At 48.8% G+C, this 20,620-nt stretch overlaps 2 protein-coding genes across 5 annotated transcripts in view; both read left to right on the top strand.

The window, feature by feature from the left end:
* Positions 1–20,620, top strand: part of adgrg4a (adhesion G protein-coupled receptor G4a) — a 207,733-nt gene that overhangs the window by 18,634 nt on the left and 168,479 nt on the right. For 3 of the 4 annotated variants that reach the window (XM_086002304.1, XM_086002303.1, XM_086002302.1), the window contains exons 5-6: positions 6,506–6,844; positions 19,694–19,788. In XM_086002304.1, coding sequence (XP_085858430.1) covers positions 6,506–6,844; positions 19,694–19,788 — 434 coding nt within the window. Of the gene's footprint in view, positions 1–6,505; positions 6,845–13,880; positions 15,177–19,693; positions 19,789–20,620 lie in introns of those variants that run through there. The other variant, XM_086002305.1, reaches the window with a different exon arrangement.
* On the top strand, positions 6,850–7,791 carry LOC147125386 (uncharacterized; the record flags this gene model as incomplete). The annotated part of the gene is made up of 1 exon (XM_085993499.1): positions 6,850–7,791. A coding segment is annotated over one exon (939 nt), but the record flags the coding sequence as incomplete, so codon positions are not given.

Genomic DNA, 20,620 nt, shown 5'->3' with positions numbered 1-20,620 from the left:
CAAGGCAGAGAGTTTTACTTTCAGTTTGATTCTAGATGCATCACAGCATAGTGTGTTCTGTAAAGGCTGTTAAAAAGAGTTGAATAGACTTTAGATTAAAACAACTTTCTCTTTCATAAATGAGTCGTTATTGAACCCACAAAGAAATCAATACAGGGGAAACCAGGGAATTATAGGCCAGTTAGCCTAACATCTGTAGTCGGTAAATTACTGGATTCTATAATTAAGGATAGTGTGACTGAAAACCTTGAAAATTTTCAGCTGATCGGGTACAGCCAGCATGGATCTGTGAAAAGAAGGTCATGCCTGACAAACCGGATTGAATATTTTGAAGAGGTGACTAAAGTAGTGGACAGGGAATGTCTGAGGATGTTATTTATATGGACTTCCACAAGGCATTTGATAAAGTCCCACATAAGAGACTGTTAACTAAGGTAGAAGCCCATGGAATTGAAGGCAAATTATTGAGCTGGTTCGGAAATTGGCTGAGTGGCCGGAGACAGAGTAGGGATAATGGGCAGGTTCTCTAATTGGCAGGATGTGACTAGTGGTGTCCCGCAGGATCTGTGTTGGGGCCTCAAATATTCACCGTATTTAGTAACGACTTAGATGATGGCATAGAAAGTCAGATATCCAAATTTGCCGATGACACAAAGATAGGCAGCATTGTCAGCAGTGTAGATGAAAGCATAAAACTACAAAGGGATATCGACAGATTAAGTGAATGGGCAAAACTGTGGCAAATGGATTTCAATGTAGGTAATTGTGAGGTCATCCACTCTGGACCTAAAAAGGATCGAACAGGGTACTTTCTAAATGGTGAAAAGCTAAAAACAGTGAGGTCCAAAGAGACTTGGGGGGTCCAGGTACATCGATCATTAAAATGTCCTGAACAAGTACAGAAAATAATCACAAAGAGTATGGAATGCTGGCCTTTATACCTAGAGGACTAGAATATAAGGGGGTAGAAGTTATGTTGTATTCCTTAGAATTTAGAAGGTTAAGAAAGAAAGACTTGCATTTATATAGCGCCTTTCACGACCACCGGACGTCTCAAAGCACTTTACAGCCAATGAAGTACTTTTGAAGTGTAGTCACTGTTGTAATGTAGGAAACTGTTTGTGGAGAGGTACCACCAACGCTGCCCCCGCAAGATCCTGCAAATCCATTGGCAGGATAGGCGCACCAACGTCAGTGTTCTTGCTCAGGCCAACATCCCCAGCATCGAAGCTTTGACCACGCTCGATCAGCTCCGATGGATGGGTCACATTGTCCGCATGCCCGATACGAGACTCCCAAAACAAGCGCTCTACTCGGAGCTCTGACACGGCAAGAGAGCCCCAGGTGGGCAGAGGAAACGCTTCAAGGACACCCTCAAAGCCTCCCTGAAAAAGTGTAACATCCCCACCGACACTTGGGAATCCCTGGCCCAAGACCGCACAAAGTGGAGGAGAAGCATCCGGGAAGGCGCCGAACACCTCGAGTCTCTTCGCCAGGAGCAAGCGGAAGCCAAGTGCAGGCAGCGCAAGGAGCGCACGTCAACCCAAGCACCCCACCCACCCGCCCCTTCAACCACCGTCTGCCCCACCTGTGACAGAGACTGTAGGTCCCGCATTGGACTCATCAGTCACCTGCAAACTCATTTTTAATGTGGAAGCAAGTCATCCTCGGTTCCGAGGGACTGCCTAAGAAGAAGAAGAAGTAGGAAACTGTTTGTAATGTTGTTTAGGGGTGATCTGATCGAAGTTTTCAAGATATTAAGGGGAACAGATAGGGTAGATAGAGAAAAACTAGTTCTGTTGGTTGGGGAGTCTAGTACTAGGTGGCTCTAGTGCTAGGTGGCTCTAGGACTAGGTGGCTCTAGGACTAGGTGGCTCTAGGACTAGGTGGCTCTAGGACTAGGGGAGTCTAGGACTAGGGGGTTCTAGGACTGGGGGGCATCGTCTAAAAATTAGAGCCAGACCCTTCAGGGGTGAAATTAGGAAACACTTCTACACACAAAGGGTGGTAGAAGTTTGGAACTCTCTTCCGCAAACAGCAATTGATGCTAGATCAATTGTTAATTTTAAATCTGAGATTGATAGCTTTTTGTTAACCAAAGGTATTAAGGGATATGGGGCAAAGGCGGGTGTATGGAGTTAGGTCACAGGTCAGCCATGATCTCATTGAATGGCGGAACAGGCTCGAGGGGCTGAATGGCCTCCTGTTCCTATGTTCATAGGCGACATGAGGAAACATTTTTTTACGCAGCGAGTTGTTGTGATCTGGAACGCGTTGCCTGAAAGGGCGGTGGAAGCAGATTCAATAGTGACTTTCAAAAGGGAATTGGATAAATACTTGAAAAGGAAAAATTTGCAGGGCTCTGGGGAAAGAGCAGGGGGGAGTGGGACTAACTTTTATAGAGCTGTTACAGGCACGATGGGCTGAATGGCCTCCTTTTGTGCTGCATCATTCTATGATACTATGATCGTATGAAATCGTGGCCGTGGGATCTTTTACATCCACCTGAGAGAGCAGACGGGGCCTCAGTTTAACGTCTCATCCAAAAGATGGCACCTCCGACATTGCAGCACTCCCTCAGATTATGTGCTCAAGTCCCTGGAGTGGGACTTATATAGGAGAATGTTATTATAGAAGAATGTAATAGCCAATATGTTTTAACCGATATACAATGGGGCAGATTTAAATGAATGGATGGAGCTTCGAGCAAGCTCTGGTCTGGGTCTGTGGTCCTTCCCATCCAACTCTGCACTGTGCAGAGCCATAAGAACATAAGAAATAGGAGGTATCGGCCATTCGGCCCCTCGATCCTGCTCCGCCATTCAATAAGATCATGGCTGATCTGATCTTGGCCTCAACTCCACTTCCCTGCCCGCTCCCCATAACCCTCGACTCCCTTATCGTTCAAAAATCTGTCTATCTCCACCTTAAATATATTCAATGACTCCGCCTCCACAGCTCTCTGGGGAAGAGAATTCCAAAGATTCACGACCCTCTGAGAGAAGAAATTCCTCCTCATCTCCGTCTTAAGTGGGCAACCCCTTATTCTGAAATGATGACCCTTAGTTCTAGATTCCCCCACGAGGGGAAACATCCTCTTAGCATCTACCCTGTCAAGCCCCTTCAGAATCTTAGGGGCTAAAAATTGAGTCGTGCCCCATTTGGGGCATTAACTTCGCTACTTTTTGCACCCCGGAAAAATTAGCGCCCCCGCGCCAGAAATTGAGTAGTTGCGCCCCAAGAGGGAAGCGGGGCACTCCTGGAAGCGTCCCGCATCCCTCTTGGGGTGCAGTGAGTCAATATCGCGCCACGGTATTACAGGCCTTCCTCCCCTCCCCTTGCGCAGCGTGACCCGGGACCAAGCTGGGCCCCGGGGATCAGGAGTGCCGGCAAAAGAGCCCGGCACTCAAGAGAAGTAGAGAAGTGCCGGGCTCTTGGAGCGCAGCCGGCACTCCGTGGGAGGGGAAACCATTCAGGAGGCCGGGGACTGGAGCGCAGGCAGGTGCTGGCAGGTGGCCAGCGACAAAAATGGCCGCCCCGCACCTCGCCTTTAAATTGCGCTTTCCTGGCCGTGGGTAGGCCCCCCTGACCCTGCCGGACATACCCGAAGATCGCCGCTGGGGCGAAGATCGCGGCTGGGACGCAAGCGGGGCACTGCGCACGGCGATGATATCATCGCTGGTGGTGCAGACGTCATCGCCAGCGGTGCAGCGCCGCAAGACGCTACCAGTTAGCGCCACCGCTAACCCTCTGCTGAATTTCCCGGGAGGCGTGGGCAGCGCTGCGCCTGGGCGCTAGTTGCTTTGTGCCCCGTTATCGCCCTCTTTAGGCGCTAACGGGAGGCGCAAAGCAACCCAATTTTTCCTCCTATATGTTTCAATAAGATCACCTCTCATTCTTCTAAACTCCAATGAGTATAGGCCCAACCTGCTCAACCTTTCTTCATAAGACAACCCCTTCATCACAGGAATCAACCTCGTGAACCTTCTCTGAACTGCCTCCAATGCAAGTATATCTCTCCTTAAATAAGGAGACCAAAACTGTACGCAGTACTCCAGGTGTGGTCTCACCAGCGTCCTGTACAGTTGTAGCAAGACTTCCCTACTTTTATACTCCAACCCCCTTGCAATAAGGGCCAACATTCCATTTGCCTTCCTAATTACTTGCTGTACCTGCATGCTAACTTTTTGTGTTTCATGTACGAGGATACCCAGATCCCTCTGTACTGCAGCATTCTGTAGTCTCTCTACAACTTTCGGGGTTGTAGTCCGGCCTCCATCGAGGTGCAGCCAATCCACGCGATTTTAACTTGATTGACCTTGTTAAGCCCGCTGGGTGGGCTCAGCAGGCTAATTAAGGGCCACCCGGCAACAGGTGATGTCACAGACTGAAATTTCATCTGTCAAGAGCTTTTGACAGATGAAATATCAGCGTTTCACAGCTGTTTGAAGCTGTCAAACACTTAGGCCTAGAAATTCGGTGGGCTGCGCCACCAGTTAGCGCCTAAAGAGGGCACTCAGTGGCTTTAGCGCCAATGGCCGTGCCTTCCGTGATATTTAGCGGGGCGCTAATAGCGGCGTTAGCCGGTTGCGCTGCGCCACCACCGATGACGTCATCGGTGGGCGCAGCGTCCCGCTACCGCCCTGATCACGATATTTGGTCGCGCCCGCCTCTGTAACGCCAATCGCAAATCGTGCCCGGTTCACGGGGCCTACCTGTGGCGGTAGTGGCGCAAATTAAGGTGGAGGTGCGGGGCGGTCATTTTTTCGGTGGCCGCCTGCCAGCACCTCCATCCCCGGCCTCCTGATCCCCCCCCCCCCCGGGCAGTGTCGGCTGTGTCCCGAGAGCCCGCCACTTCTCCTCGGTGCCGGGCTCTTTTGCCGGCACTCGCGATCGGTCATCGCGCTGGTGCAGGCCCCTCCCCCTTAAGAAGGGGAGGAGGGCCTGCAGTACCGCAGTGCACCGTGCCACAGCGTGTGGCGCTGCGGCACGTAGCGCTGCGATATTCAGTTTGAGCGCCCCAAGCGGGACGTGGGGAGCCTTGAGCAGCGCCCCGAGTCCCTCTTGGGGCTCTCCAACTGAATATCGGGAAGGCGCAAGCGGCTCCGCCCGGAGCGCAAATTCCAGCGCCCAGGCGAGCTTGGCGCCCCAAACGCGGCGCCACCGAATTTTTAGCCTACTTCTAACATGAGTCCTTCTCCACAGACTCAGTTAGAAATCTCTCCTGCACAAAAAGCTGAAGGCTGTCACTTTTGACAGTTCGCAGCCATTCTGCTTTCTGTGCCGGTGAGATGAGGGACTCCCGGAACCTAAAGGAAAGAAGGCTGAAAAGGTAAGAAAAGGTAATTTAAACTTCTTTAATCACTTTAGACACACCAAACACACTTACCTTTGCACTCATGCACACATCACTCACCTGAACACCGACATCTCGACCCCGCCAAGTCCTTCAACCCGATGGACCGCCTCTTCTAACTTGGCGTGGTTTGGAGCCGTCGGGAATCCCACACTTCAACATTAAAAATAGGGATTAGGCTAAAAACTGCCTGTTAACTACCTGTTAACAGGCAGTTAATTGGCACTAATCCCTTCCCGCCTCGGGTAGGCGGGTCCCAGTGCGGGGCGGGTACCCGCCTCCTTTGAAACTGGCATGGAGGCGGGTTTGGGTGCGGGAAGGGGTCGGGACCCCTGATTTCGGGATTTTAACCCCCCCCCACGCCTCCAATCCTGACTCCATGGCCCAATGAAAATCCTGCCCTATGTGTCCTCCTCACAACTTGCTTTCCCACCTATCTTTGTATCGTCAGCAAATTTGACTACAGCACACTCGGTCCCTTCATCCAAGTCATTAATATAGATTGTCAAACTTTGAAATTCTGCCCTGTATACCCAAGCCCAGGTCATTATATTTGAAGAAGAGCAAGGGAGTTCTCCCCGGTGTCCTGGCCAATATTTATCCCTCAACTAACATCACTAAAACAGATTGTCTGGTCATTTATCTCATCACTGTTTGTGGGAGCTTGCTGTGCAAATTGGCTGCCGTGTTTTTTACATTCCAACAGTGACTACACTTCAAAAGTACTTCATTGGCTGTGAATCGCTTTGGGATGTCTTGATATAAATGCAAGTTCCTTCTTTGCTTCACCCAGGGTTAGTTATAATCCTGCCATTCCAGAATGATTGTTGTACAACTCACCAACACATCACGCCCAATAGCCAGAGCATTGCACCCACACTGCGTGATAAGATTTCTTTATAAACAGGGAATCATTTATTAATTCAATATCTCACTGTATTTAAAATGAAACTCCAAGAAAGAAGTTCTACAACAGATTCTATTACTCCAGTTAGTCTAGAATTGTCTACAGAATAAAATCAACTCGGGCTTGTTAAATTAATATTTTACATAGCGTTTGTTCTCCAAAACAATGGTGCAAAATAAGGTGATTTATTTTCTTCCTAGATGTTACTAAATTATTAACTACAAGAGTGCTTTCCTCTTTAGATTTATTCACAACTCCAACATCCTCAGATAGGACCTCCTCATCTCCAGCATCCTCAGATAGGACCACCTCATCTCCAGCATCCTCAGATAGGACCACCTCATCTCCAGCATCCCCAGATAGGACCACCTCATCTCCAGCATCCCCAGAGACAACCACCACTTCAAGGCTACCAGTAACTGCAGATAGGACCTCCTCATCGCCAGCATCCTCAGCTAGGACCTCCTCATCTCCAACATCCTCAGAGACAACCACCACTTCAAGGCTACCAGTAACTGCAGATAGGACCTCCTCATCTCCAGCATCCTCAGATAGGACCACCTCATCTCCAACAACCTCAGGTAAGAACACCTCATCTCCAACATCCTCAGAAACAACCACCACTTCAAGGCTGCCAGTAACCTCAGATAGGACCTCCTCATCTCTAGCATCCTCAGATAGGACCACCTCATCTCCAGCATCCTCAGATAGGACCTCCTCATCTCCAGCAACCTCAGATAGGACCACCTCATCTCAAACAACCTCAGGTAAGAACACCTCACCTCCAACATCCTCAGAGACAACCACCACTTCAAGGCTACCAGTAACTGCAGATAGGACCTCCTCATCTCCAGCATTCTCAGATAGGACCACCTCAACTCCAGCATCCTCAGATAGGACCACCTCATCTCCAGCATCCTCAAATAGGACCACCTCATCTCCAACATCCTCAGATATAACCACCTCATCTCCAGCATCCTCAGATAGGACCAATTCATCTGCAACATCCTCAGAGAAAACCACCACTTCAAGGCTACCAGTAACCACAGATAGAACCTCCTCATCTCCAGCATCCTCAGATAGGATCAACTCATCTTCAGCATCCTCAGATAGGACCACATCAACTCCAGCATCCTCAGATAGGACCACCTCATCTCCAACATCCTCAGAGACAACCACCACTTCAAGGCTACCAGTAACTTCAGATAGGACCTCCTCATCTGCAGCATCCTCGGATAGGACCACCTCATCTCCAGCATCCTCAGATAGGATCACCTCATCTCCAGCCTCCTCAGAGATGACCACATCAACTCCAGCATCCTCAGATAGGACCACCTTATCTCCAACATCCTCAGAGACAGCTACCACTTCAACGCTGCCAGTAACCTCATATAGGACCTCCTCATCTCCAGCATCCACAGATAGGATCACCTCATCTCCAGCATCCTCAGATAGGACCACCTCATCTCCAGCATCCTCAGACAGGACCACCTCATCTCCAGCATCCTCAGGTTGGAACTCCTAATCTCCAGCATCCTCAGGTTGGACCTCCTCATCTCCAGCATCCTCAGATAGGACCACCTCATCTCCAGTATCCTCAGACAGGACCACATCTTCTCCAGCATCCTCAGATAGGACCACCTCATCTCCAGCATCCTCAGATAGGACCACCTCATCTCCAGCATCCTCAGGTATGACCACCTCATCTCCAGCACCCTCAGATAGGACCACCGCACCTCCACTACCCTCAGAGACAACCACCGCTTCAAGGCTATCAGTAACCTCAAATAGGACCTCCTCATCTCCAGCATCCTCAGATAGGACCAGCTCATCTCCAGCATCCTCAGATAGGACCTCCTCATCTCCAACACCCTCAGAGACAGCCACCACTTCAAGACTACCAGTAACCGCAGATAGAACCTCTTCATCTCCAGCATCCTCAGATAGGACCAACTCATCTCCAGCATCCTCAGATAGGACCACGTCAACTCCAGTATCCTCAGATAGGACCACCTCATCTCCAGCATCCTCAGATAGGACCAACTCATCTGCAACATCCTCAAATAGGACCACCACATCTCCAACACCCTCAGAGGCAGCCACCACTTCAAGGCTACCAGTAACCTCAGATAGGACCTCCTCATCTCCAGCATCCTCAGATAGGACCACCTCATCTCCAGCATCCTCAGATATGACCACCTCATCTCCAGTATCCTCAGATAGGACTACCTCATCTCCAGCATCCTCAGATAGGACCACCTCATCTCCAGCATCCTCAGATAGGATCACCTCATCTCCAGCATCCTCAGATAGGACCACATCATCTCCAGCATCCTCAGATAGGACCACCTCATCTCCAGCATCCACAGATAGGATCACCTCATCTCCAGCATCCTCAGATAGGACCACCTCATCTGCAACATCTTCAAATAGCACCACCACATCTCCAACACCCTCAGAGACAGCCACCACTTCAAGGCTACCAGTAACCTTAGATAGGACCTCCTCGTCTCCAGCATCCTCAGATAGGACCACCTCATCTCCAGCATCCTCAGATATGACCACCTCATCTCCAGCATCCTCAGATAGGACTACCTCATCTCCAGCATCCTCAGATAGACCACCTCATCTCCAGCATCCTCAGATAGGACCACCTCATCTCCAGAATCCTCAGATAGGACCACCTCATCTGCAAAATCCTCTGAGGTAAGCATCACTTCAAGACTACCAGTAACTGCAGATAGAACCTCCTCATCTCCAGCATCCTCAGATAGGACCACCTCTTCTCCAGCATCCTCAGATAGGACAACCTCATCTCCAGCATCCTCAGATAGAACCTCCTCATCTCCAGCATCCTCAGATAGGACCAACTCATCTCCAGCATCCTCAGATAGGACCACCTCATCTCCAGCATCCTCTGATAGGACCACCTCATCTCCAGCATCCTCAGATAGGACCACCTCATCACCAACACCTCAGAGATAACCACCACTTCAAGGCTACCAGTAACCTCAGATAGGACCTCTTCATCTCCAGCATCCTCAGATGGGACCACCTTATCTCCAGTATCCTCAGATAGGACCACCTCATCTCCAGCATCCTCAGATAGGACCACCTCATCTCCAGCATCCTCAGATAGGACCACCTCATCTCCAGCATCCTCAGAGACAACCATCACTTCAAGGCTACCAGTAACCTCAGATATGATGACCTCATCTTCAACATTCTTATATAGGACCACCTCATCTCCAGCAACCCCGAAGACATCCACCACTTCAAGGCTACCTGCGACTTCAGTCACTGTATCATCATTGACCACCTCTCCTGTGACATCAGCAACCAGCGGTATAAGTGTATTTATCAAAATGTAAACCCTAGAGGGTTTTATGTCCCATAATATTTTCATGGATTATGTCGCGCTATATCGGTAAGAAGGGTCCTATACCATTCTATTTTGGCACAGTCTAATGATGTAGAAACAAACCCAGGGTACAACAGCCTGTTGTTCTGGCCGTGGATTAACAACCCAATGGCTCTGAGTGCATAAGCCCACTATGACAGGTAGGGAAATTGAATTCACTGAATGTGCTGATCTTTCGGTTGGCACCATGCAGCTGTCAGATTGTTGTGAAAACCCAACCGGTTCACTAACATAGAAACATAGAAACATAGAAGATAGGAGCAGGAGTAGGCCATTTGGCCCCTCGAGCCTGCTCCGCCATTCAATGAGATCATGGCTGATCATCCAAATTCAGTACCCTGTCCCTGCCTTCTCCCCATACCCCTTGATCCCTTTAGCCTTAAGAAATATATCTAACTCCTTCTTGAATATATTTAATGAATTGGCCTCAACTGTCTTCTGTGGTAGAGAATTCCACAGGTTCACCACTCTCTGGGTGAAGAAATTCCTCCTCATCTCTGTCCTAAATGGCTTACCCCTTATCCTTAGACTGTGACCACTGGTTCTGGACTCCCCCGCCATCGGGAACATCCTTCCTGCATCTAGTCTGTCCAGTCCTGTTAGAATTTTATAAGTTTCAATGAGATCCCCTCTCATTTTTCTAAACTCCAGCAAGTATAAGCCCAATCGACCCTGTTGAGTCTGTGCTTTTAAATGTAGTTATGCTGAATAACTGGACACAGGCAACAGAATACTTAAACAGGTCTTTAGTAACTGAGGGTCAGGGCTGAACTAAAATACACTTTGCTCCACAGGGTTTTTATATACCGGTATGGTCACCACCAGTACTACAATATACAGGAGCCATCAGAAAGTAGTCCATCACCTTAAGGTAGTCTCTTAAGGTGGTACAGGTTACATACACTACAATTCCTCCCCTTTTAGCTTAACAGTGTACACCCCAATTTAAACATAACATGGATAACATATATACAACTTTCATACAAAACTGTTCAAAGATTTAGTCCCTGAGGAGGCCTCCTGATCCGGGCCGGATAACGCCTTTCAGGGGTCTCTGGTTCTCGTTGCTGGGGTGACTCATCCATTTGATCTCTTATGGATTGAACATCATCATGTATGTTCGAGTCTGAGGTAGATGCTACAGGCTCAATAACTTCTTCAACTGGTGTCTCTGTCGTAGACATGGGGTCGACCCTTGTTCTCGATTCCACAAGTTGGTCAGCATGACGTCGTATTACGTTCTCACCAACGTCTACTGTGTACATCAAGGGTCCTTGTCGGGCACGAATTGTTCCGGATTGCCATTTATCATTCCTATAGTCCCTGGCCAACACTGGTTGTCCTATTTCGAAACTCCGAGTGGCCTTGTTATTTACGTGCTGGAATTGTTTGTTTTCGACTTCCCTACGCACATTGGGTTTTAACAAATCCAACCGGGACCGCAACCTCCTGTTATAGAACATTATGGCAGGGCTTTGATTTGTCACTGCATGCGTGGCGTTTCGATATGCCATCAGGAAATTATCCACCTTGTGTTGTAGTGGAATATGGTCTTTGCTCATGGCCTTTATCGCCTTTTTGAACGTTTGTACAAATCTCTCGGCCAACCCATTGGTAGCCGGATGATATGGGGCAGATGTATAGTGTTTCACCCCATTCTTTTTCATGAATTTCTGGAATTCTTCTGACACGAACTGTGGTCCGTTGTCTGAACATATTTGTTCCGGCAACCCATTCCTTGCAAATATGGTTCTTAGAACTGCGATCGTCTTTTCAGAGGTAGTGGTCGACATCTTAATCACTTCTGGCCATTTAGAATGTGCATCTGCCGCTATCAAAAACATGGAATCCATGAATGGACCTGCAAAGTCGATATGCACACGTTGCCATGGGGTTGAAGGCCATTCCCACGGATGTAGCGGTGCAATTGGAGGTGCGTTTTGAACTTTTTGACACCCTGAGCAGCTTTTAGTCAGATCCTCTATTTGTTTGTCGATACCTGGCCACCACACATAAGCCCTAGCAAGGCCTTTCATCTTGACTCCCCCCAGATGACCTTCATGTAGTTCCTTCAGAACTCTCTCCCTTAATTTAGGAGGAATAATCACCCTTGTTCCATACATCAATGTGCCTTGACAGACGGATAGCTGTTCTCGTCTGGCTGAGAATGCAGGTAACAGTGGTTCGCCATGTGCTGGCCATCCCTTCACTGTCAAATCGTAGACCCGAGACAGTGTCGGGTCGTTTCGGGTCTCTCTCTCAATTATCGCATTGGTGACTGGTAAGCATTCGATGATGGTCGAGTGAAATATCTCGATAGGGTCAACTACCGGTGCCTCTTCCGCTGTAGGTAGTGGCAGGCGCGACAGCCCATCAGCATTACCATGTTGCTTTGTACCTTTGAATTCAATATCATATTGATGTGCCCCTAGGAAAAGGGACCATCTCTGAAGCCTCTGCGCCGTCATAACCGGAACACCCTTCTTGGGGTTAAAAATGGAAACCAACGGCTGGTGATCTGTCAGCAGCGTAAACCTTTGGCCTTGCAGGTAATGGTTAAATTTCTTAACTCCCCACACGTGGCTGAGAGCCTCCCTATCTATCTGAGCATAGTTGCGCTCTGCGGAGGTCAATGATCTGGATGCGAACGCGACTGGCCTTTCCAAGCCATTTGGCAACTTATGTGAGAGCACTGCCCCGATACCATATGGAGAAGCATCACAAGCTAAACGAATAGGCAGCGTTGGGTTGAAGTGAGCCAACACTTCCTTAGAGGTGATCAGTGCCTTGCTTTTTTGAAAAGCCCGCTTACAGTCCTCGCTCCACTTCCATGGTACTCCCATTTGCAAAAGAGTGTTCAGCGGGTGTAACACCGTGGATAAATTTGGAAGAAACTTGTGGTAATAGTTAATCAACCCAAGGAACGACCTCAACTGGGATACATTTTCTGGAGCGGGAGCTTTCACAACAGCTTCGATCTTGTCAGGTGACTTATGAAGCCCCTCCTGGTCAATGACGTGACCGCAGTACGAGATTCACTTCTGAAAGAACTCACATTTCTGGCGATTAACTCTGAGTCCATATTCTTTCAATCTGGTGAGCACCTGCTCCAAATTCGCAAGGTGTTCCTTATCATCATCTCCTGTAATCAGAATATCGTCCAGGTAGCATTGTGTGCCTGGAATTCCCTGTAATACCTGCTCCATGGCCCTTTGCCAAATCGCTGGAGCCGATGCCACTCCAAAAACCAGTCTATTATACCGATATAAGCCCTTATGTGTGTTGATCGTGAGATACTGGCGTGACGCTTCATCAACTTCCATCTGTAGGTACGCCTGCGCCAGGTCTATCTTGGTGAAGTGTTTCCCGCCAGACAGCGAAGCGAAGGTATCCTCAATCCGTGGAAGCGGATATTGCACCGTGTGAAGAACCGGGTTAACAGTGATCTTGAAATCGCCACAGATGCGAACCTTCCCAGGTTCCCCCGGCTTGTTGCTCAACGAACGCTTCATGGCGGGAACAATGGGTGTGGCCCATTCGCTCCAGTCCACCTTTGACAGTACTCCTGAACATTCTAGCCCTTCCAGCTCTGCTTCCACAGCAGGTCGTATCACATAAGGTACCGGTCTGGCTTTGAAAAATTTTGGGTTTGCATGTTCTTCAACCTTGATGTTTGCCGTAATTCCTTTCCGTGCTCCCAGTCCCTGTTGGAACACCTCCTTAGCATCGTCCAATATTTTGGACAGTCGTTTAGGTTTGACGTCGTCCTCTTTACAGGAATCTACAGTTAGTGCTTGTAAGGAATGCCAGTCCATCGTTATTCTCCGGATCCATTCCCGTCCCAGTAGTGGCGGACCTCCCTCAGGTAACACATACAAGTCCATTCCCTGACTTTCTTTACCATTGTAGACCACCTTTACCTTTATCTTTCCGATGGGGTATACTCTTTGCCCTGTGTATGTTTTCAATACAATCTCCGTATCCCTCAGGTGAATGTGTGAGAATAACCTTTTGTAATCTTGCTTATTCATGACCGTCAATGCCGATCCAGTGTCCAATTCCATCTTCACTTGGACTCCTGCTATCCGAAGCATGACCCAGATAGTTTGGTGGTCTGCTGTGTTACCCACATTATGTATTTTTAGACAACCCAGTTCCTTACTGCTGGAGTCTGAATCCGTCTTCTGTTCATCCGAACTGTTCTCTGTCACCTTGTGTACTTTTTTGTACTTCTCCTGCGGCAACTTTTTGTTGCTGGTCTTCTTTCCTGACCGGCATACTCTCGCTATGTGACCAAGTTTGCCACATTGCCTGCATTCTTTATCTTTGAACCAGCACTGGTTCTGATCATGCGTTCTCCTTCCGCAACGATAGCACTTTACTGCGCCCAATGCCATTTCATTGGTGCTGAATTCCGATGGCCTTTGCTGCATTTCTGCAGTGCCTCGTGCTGCTGCCTCGTGCGATGCTGCAATGCTGAAAGCTTTGTCCAGCGTAAGATCCTTTTCCTCTAGCAGTCGCTTCTGGGTTCCTTCCTTTAGTAGCCCACACACAAACTTATCTCTCAGAGCGTCTGCTAGTCCTGTACCGAACTGACAGCACTTTGATAACTTGCGCAGTTCGATTAAGAATTCAGCGTTGCTTTCCTCTTTAAGCTGAATTCTTTTGTAAAATTTAAATCGCTCCGCTATCAGCAGCGGCGTGGGGTTTAAATGCTCTTGCAGGATAGTAACAATATCCGCGAAACTCTTTCCTACCGGTTTATCTGGTGTTACAAGGTGCCTTAATAACCCGTACGTCTTCGCACCCATCGAGTTTAATAGGGTTAGTGCTTTCTTATCCGCCGGTACCTCATTCGCTGTACAGTACACTTCAACGCGTTCCACATAAGTGGCCCAATCTTCTACATCGCTATCAAAAGCAGTGATGTTACCCGTTTTTGGCATCCTTGTTGAGTTTCCTTTATTTTATTTTATTTTTCAAAATGGCGGCTTCCCGCGCTTGGCGGCTTTTCCCGCGCTTGTCTTCTTCCCCCGCCGACTAAAATGGCGATTATCGCGCTGTTGCCGTTCTCGCCTCCCAGCGGTCCGTTATTTCCCCCGACGCTGCTGCTCTTATTCTCCGCCGCTCCCGCGGTCCTCGTGGACATCAACGCTTCCCTGGCTGCTGCGCGTCTCTGCCCCGATTGCAGTCCGCCCCCTGACACCGGCTGCGGTCGTGTTCTCCGCCCTTTTCTTCGTTTTCCCTCCCCTTCTCCCACTGACAACTCGGCCGACTTCCCTTCCGTGCCGCTCGATCGGGCTTACCCGCCGCTGTCGAAGAAGGGATGATCACTGCCTGTCGTCGATGGTGGACTTCGTGGCCAGCAAACCAACCCGGGTTCCCGATGGCCTCCCGTGCGATGCAGTGCTCAGCAGGATGTTGAGGGCGGATGCCCCTTTTCGACGCCCGTTCTGAGGACGAAGCTTCCTTGGATGCAAAGCTGCCGCTAGGTACGATCAGACTCGTCGCCACTGTTGAGTCTGTGCTTTTAAATGTAGTTATGCTGAATAACTGGACACAGACAACAGAATACTTAAACAGGTCTTTAGTAACTGAGGGTCAGGGCTGAACTGAAATACACTTTGCTCCACAGGGTTTTTATATACCGGTGTGGTCACCACCAGTACTACAATATACAGGAGCCATCAGAAAGTAGTCCATCACCTTAAGGTAGTCTCTTAAGGTGGTACAGGTTACATACACTACAGACCCAATCTCTCCTCATACGTCATTCCTGCCATCCCAGGTATCAGCCTGGTGAATCTTTGCTGCACTCCCTCCATGGCAAGAACATCCTTCCTCTGATAAGGTGACCAAAACTGCACATAATACTCAAGGTGTGGTCTCACCAAGGCCCTGTAACGTCCTTCAGGGAAGGATATCTGCCGTCCTTCCCCGGCCTGGCCTACACCTGACTCCAGCCCCACTCTACGTGGTTAAAACTTAATATCCTCAGGGCAACCGGGGCAGGGTAGTAAATGCTGTCCTTACCAGTGTCACCCACATCGCCAGCACAAATAAAACCAGATTGATATTATTCCTGAATTTTGATTCTTTGAAAATCTCAGTTGATAAGTAAATGGAGGGAAGGGAGAGAGGATCGAGGTTAAAGACAAAGTTAGGTTAGCAATGATATGATTTGAAACTAAAGGGCTATCTTATTCATCCAGAGAACCATAGATATATACAGCACAAGAGAAGGCCAATTGGTCCATTGTGTCTGTACCGGCTCTTTGCTCGAGCAATCCCAAACTAATCCCACTGCCCCGCTCGCTCCCCATAGCCCTGTATCAATCCCAAACTAATCCCACTGCCCCGCTCGCTCCCCATAGCCCTGTATCAATCCCAAACTAATGCCACTGCCCCGCTCTCTCCCCATAGCCCTGTATCAATCCCAAACTAATCCTACTGCCCTGCTCGCTCCCCATAGCCCTGTATCAATCCCAAACTAATCCTACTGCCCTGCTCGCTCCCCATAGCCCTGTATCAATCCCAAACTAATGCCACTGCCCCGCTCTCTCCCCATAGCCCTGTATCAATCCCAAACTAATGCCACTGCCCCACTCTCCCCATAGCCCTGTATTAATCCCAAACTAATCCCAACGCCCCGCTCTCTCCCCATAGCCCTGTATCAGTCCCAAACTAATCCCAACGCCCCGCTCTCTCCCCATAGCCCTGTATTAATCCCAAACTAATCACACTGCCCCACTCTCTCCCCATAGCCCTGTATCAATCGCAAACTAATCCCACTGCCCCGCTCTCTCCCCATAGCCCTGTATCAATCTCAAACTAACCCCACTGACACGCTCTCTCCATAGCCCTGTATCAATCCCAAACTAACCCCACTGACACGCTCTCTCCATAGCCCTGTATCAATCCCAAACTAATCCCACTGCCCCGCTCTCTCCCCATAGCCCTGTGTCAATCCCAAACTAATCCCACTGCCCCGCTCTCTCCCCATAGCCCTGTGTCAATCCCAAACTAATCCCACTGCCTCGCTCTCTCCCCATAGCCCTGTATCAATCCCACACTAACCCCACTGCCCAGCTCTCTTTCCATAGCCCTGTATCAATCCCAAACTAATCCCACTGCCCCGCTCTCTTTCCATAGCCCTGTATCAATCCCAAACTAATCCCACTGCCCCGCTCTCTCCCCATAGCCCTGTATCAATCCCAAACTAACCCCACTGCCCCGCTCTCTTTCCATAGCCCTGTATCAATCCCAAACTAATCCCACTGCCCCGCTCTCTCCCTATAGCCCTGTATCAATCCCAAACTAATCCCATTGCCCCGCTCTCTCCCTATAGCCCTGTATCAATCCCAAAGGGTTACATGGGGAGAGGTGTGAAAGGGGTAAATGGGGAGAGTTGTGAAAGGGGTAAATGGGGAGAGGTGTGAAAGGGGTAAATGGGGAGAGGTGTGAAAGGGGTAAATGGGGAGAGGTGTGAAAGGTAAATGGGGAGAGGTGTGAAAGGGGTAAATGGGGAGAGGTGTGAAAGGGGTAAATGGGGAGAGGTGTGAAAGGGGTACATGGGGAGAGGTGTGAAAGGGGTAAATGGGGAGAGGTGTGAAAGGGGTACATGGGGAGAGGTGTGAAAGGGGTAAATGGGGAGAGTTGTGAAAGGGGTAAATGGGGAGAGGTGTGAAAGGGGTAAATGGGGAGAGGTATGAAAGGGGTAAATGGGGAGAGTTGTGAAAGGGGTAAATGGGGAGAGGTGTGAAAGGGGTAAATGGGGAGAGGTGTGAAAGGGGTAAATGGGGAGAGGTGTGAAAGGGGTAAATGGGGAGAGGTGTGAAAGGGGTAAATGGGGAGCGGTGTGAAAGGGGTAAATGGGGAGCGGTGTGAAAGGGGTAAATGGGGAGAGGTGTGAAAGGGGTAAATGGGGAGAGGTGTGAAAGGGGTAAATGGGGAGAGGTGTGAAAGGGGTAAATGGGGAGCGGTGTGAAAGGGGTAAATGGGGAGAGTTGTGAAAGGGGCTGGAAGTGGCCCTAGAAATAGTAGATGCATTGCTGGCCTTCTTCCAAAATTCATAGACTCTGGAACAGTACCCATAGATTGGAGGGTAGCTAATGTAACCCCACTTTTTAAAAAGGGTGGTAGAGAGAAAACGGGGAATTACAGACCGGTAAGCCTGACATCGGTAGTGGGGAAAATGCTAGAGTCCATTATAAAAGATGTAATAGCAGAGCACTTGGAAAACTGACAGGATCGGACAAAGTCAACATGGATTTACAAAAGGTAAATCATGCTTGACTAATCTACTGGAATATTTTGAGGATGTAACTCGTAGAATAGATAAGGGAGAACCAGTGGATGGGGTGTATTTGGACTTTCAGAAGGCTTTCGATAAGGTCCCGCATAAGAGATTAGCGTGTAAAGTTAAAGCACATGGGATTCGGGGTAAGGTACTGACTTGGATAGAGAACTGGTTGGCAGACAGGAAGCAAAGAGTTGGAATAAATGGGTCTTTTTCCGAGTGGCAGGCAGTGACTAGTGGGGTACCGCAGGGATCGGTCCTAGGACCCCAGTTATTCACAATATATATTAATGATCTAGACGAGGGAACTAGATGTAATATCTCCAAGTTTGCAGATGACACAAAGCCGGGTGGGCGTGTGTGCTGTGAGGAGGATGCAGAGAAACTCCAGTATGATTTGGACAGGTTGGCTGATTGGGCAGATGCATGGCAGATGCAGTACAGGAAACTTTGGTTTATCCGGAGGTTGTATGTCCGGAATACTCGATCTAACGGCAAAAATCAGGAGTCGTTTTCTATAAGTTTTTTTAGTTCTCATTCTTTTTTTTTCCCAGTCAGGCACTGCAAGGTCTGTAGCTATAGCAACAGCTTCAGCTAGAGACGCTTGCAGCTGCAGCCGACTCTTTAGAAGCTGTTGCTGAGCAACAGTGTTTGTTGTCAGATACGGAGATGAAAACCTCCGTATGCTTCAACATTAACTTTACATGTCCGGCAGTTTTGATAGATCGGCAACACGCCGGTCCCGTCGGTGCCGGATATCACAAAGTTTCCTGTATAATGTGGATAACTGCGAGGTTATCCACTTTGGTGGAAATAACAGGAAGGCAGATTATTATCTGAACGGCAATTGATTGGGAAAAGGGGAAGTGCAACGAGACCTGGGTGTCCTTGTACACCAGTCGCTGAAGGTAAGCATGCAGGTGCAGCAGACGGTTAAGAAGGCAAATGGTATGTTGGCCTTCATAGCGAGAGGGTTCGAGTACAGGAACAAGGATGTCTTGCTGCAGTTGTACAGGGCCTTAGTGAGACCACACCTTGAGTATTGTGTGCAGTTTTGGTCGCCTTATCTGAGGAAGGATGATCTTGCCATGGAGGGAGTGCAGCGAAGATTCACCAGACTGATACCTGGGATGGCAGGAATGACGTATGAAGAGAGATTTGGTCGATTGGGCTTGTATTTGTTAGAGTTTAGAAGAATGAGAGGGGATCTCATTGAAACTTATAAAATTCTAACAGGACTAGACAGACTAGATGCAGGAAGGATGTTCCCGATGGCGGGGGAGTCCAGAACCAGGGGTCACAGTCTAAGGATAAGGGGTAAGCCATTTAGGACTGAGATGAGGAAATTCTTCACTCAGAGAGTGGTGAACCTGTGGAATTCTCTACCACAGAAGGCAGTTGAGGCCAATTCATTAAATATATTCAAGAAGGAGTTGGATATATTTCTTAAGGCTAAAGGGATCAAAGGATATGGGGAGAAAGCAGGGACAGGGTACTGAGTTTGGATGATCAGCCATGATCGCATTGAATGGTGGAGCAGGCTCGAGGGGCCGAATGGCGTACTCCTGCTCCTATCTTCTATGTTTCTATGGAATTGACAGCAGGCAGTGACTGAGAGTAGAGTTCCCTCCTTTACTTTACCTATACAGCAGTGAGACTCTCCCACTTTATGCAATCAGAGACTATGTAACATCTTTATTCTTCTTTCAGTGAATTTCTTCAAGACTAATATGATCAATATGGTGAGTGAGGTGGTTGGCAGAGTGCCCGCTACTGGAGACATCTGGACCCTTACTAACAACTGGGTAAGTGCGGACACATCACCGCTTCTGACACATGGCTCTTTGGCTATAAAGTAACAACTTTCAAAGCTATCACCGAGGCTGGGAGATCAGCAGTGGATCTCGGAGAGTGACTGGGTAAAGTCACGTGTGGAAAATCACTGAGACGCACCACACAGTCCACAAACATACGTAATTCTCCCAGCTACAGACTGCAGGTGCAGTAGTGTAATGGTCATGTCGCTGGACTAGCTAATCCAGACCAACACATGAGTTCAACTCCCCACACTGCAGTTTGGGCCCAATGTCGTCACGAACCTGCCATTGCTCAAGTTTGACATTGACATTCAATCTGGAAATAAAAATCTAGTGTCAGTAAAAGTGACCACGAAGCTGTCGAATTGTCGTAAAAACCCAACTGGTTCATTAATGCCCTTCAGGGAAGGAAACCTGCCGTCATTACCCGGCCTGGCCTATATGTGACTCCAGTCCCACACCAATGTGATTGACTCTTAACTGCCCTCAGAAGTGGCCCACTGAGCGAGCCACTCAGTTGTATAAGATCAGAGCAATGAGGGATGGGCAATAAATGCCACCCTTGCCAGCAATGCCCACATCCCAAGAATTAATATATAAAAAAAAGACTTGCAATTAAGCTCCCCTTCCACTGCAATACAACAACAACTTGCATTTATATAGCGCCTTTCAGTCCCAAGGTGCTTCACAGGAGCACTATGACACCGAGCCACATAAGGAGATACTAGGGCAGATGATCAAAAGCTTGGTCAAAGAGATAGTTTTTAAGGAGCATCTGAAAAGAAGAAAGAGAGGTGGAGAGGTTTAGGGAGGGAATTCC

This window comes from Somniosus microcephalus, chromosome 1, assembly GCF_052327205.1.
Source record: "Somniosus microcephalus isolate GS21.2 chromosome 1, FLI_Smic_1.0, whole genome shotgun sequence".
In the NCBI taxonomy this organism is placed as follows: Eukaryota; Metazoa; Chordata; class Chondrichthyes; order Squaliformes; family Somniosidae; genus Somniosus; species Somniosus microcephalus.
The sequence above is the reverse complement of the archived record's forward strand: the minus strand, read 5'-3'. Positions and strand labels throughout refer to the sequence as shown.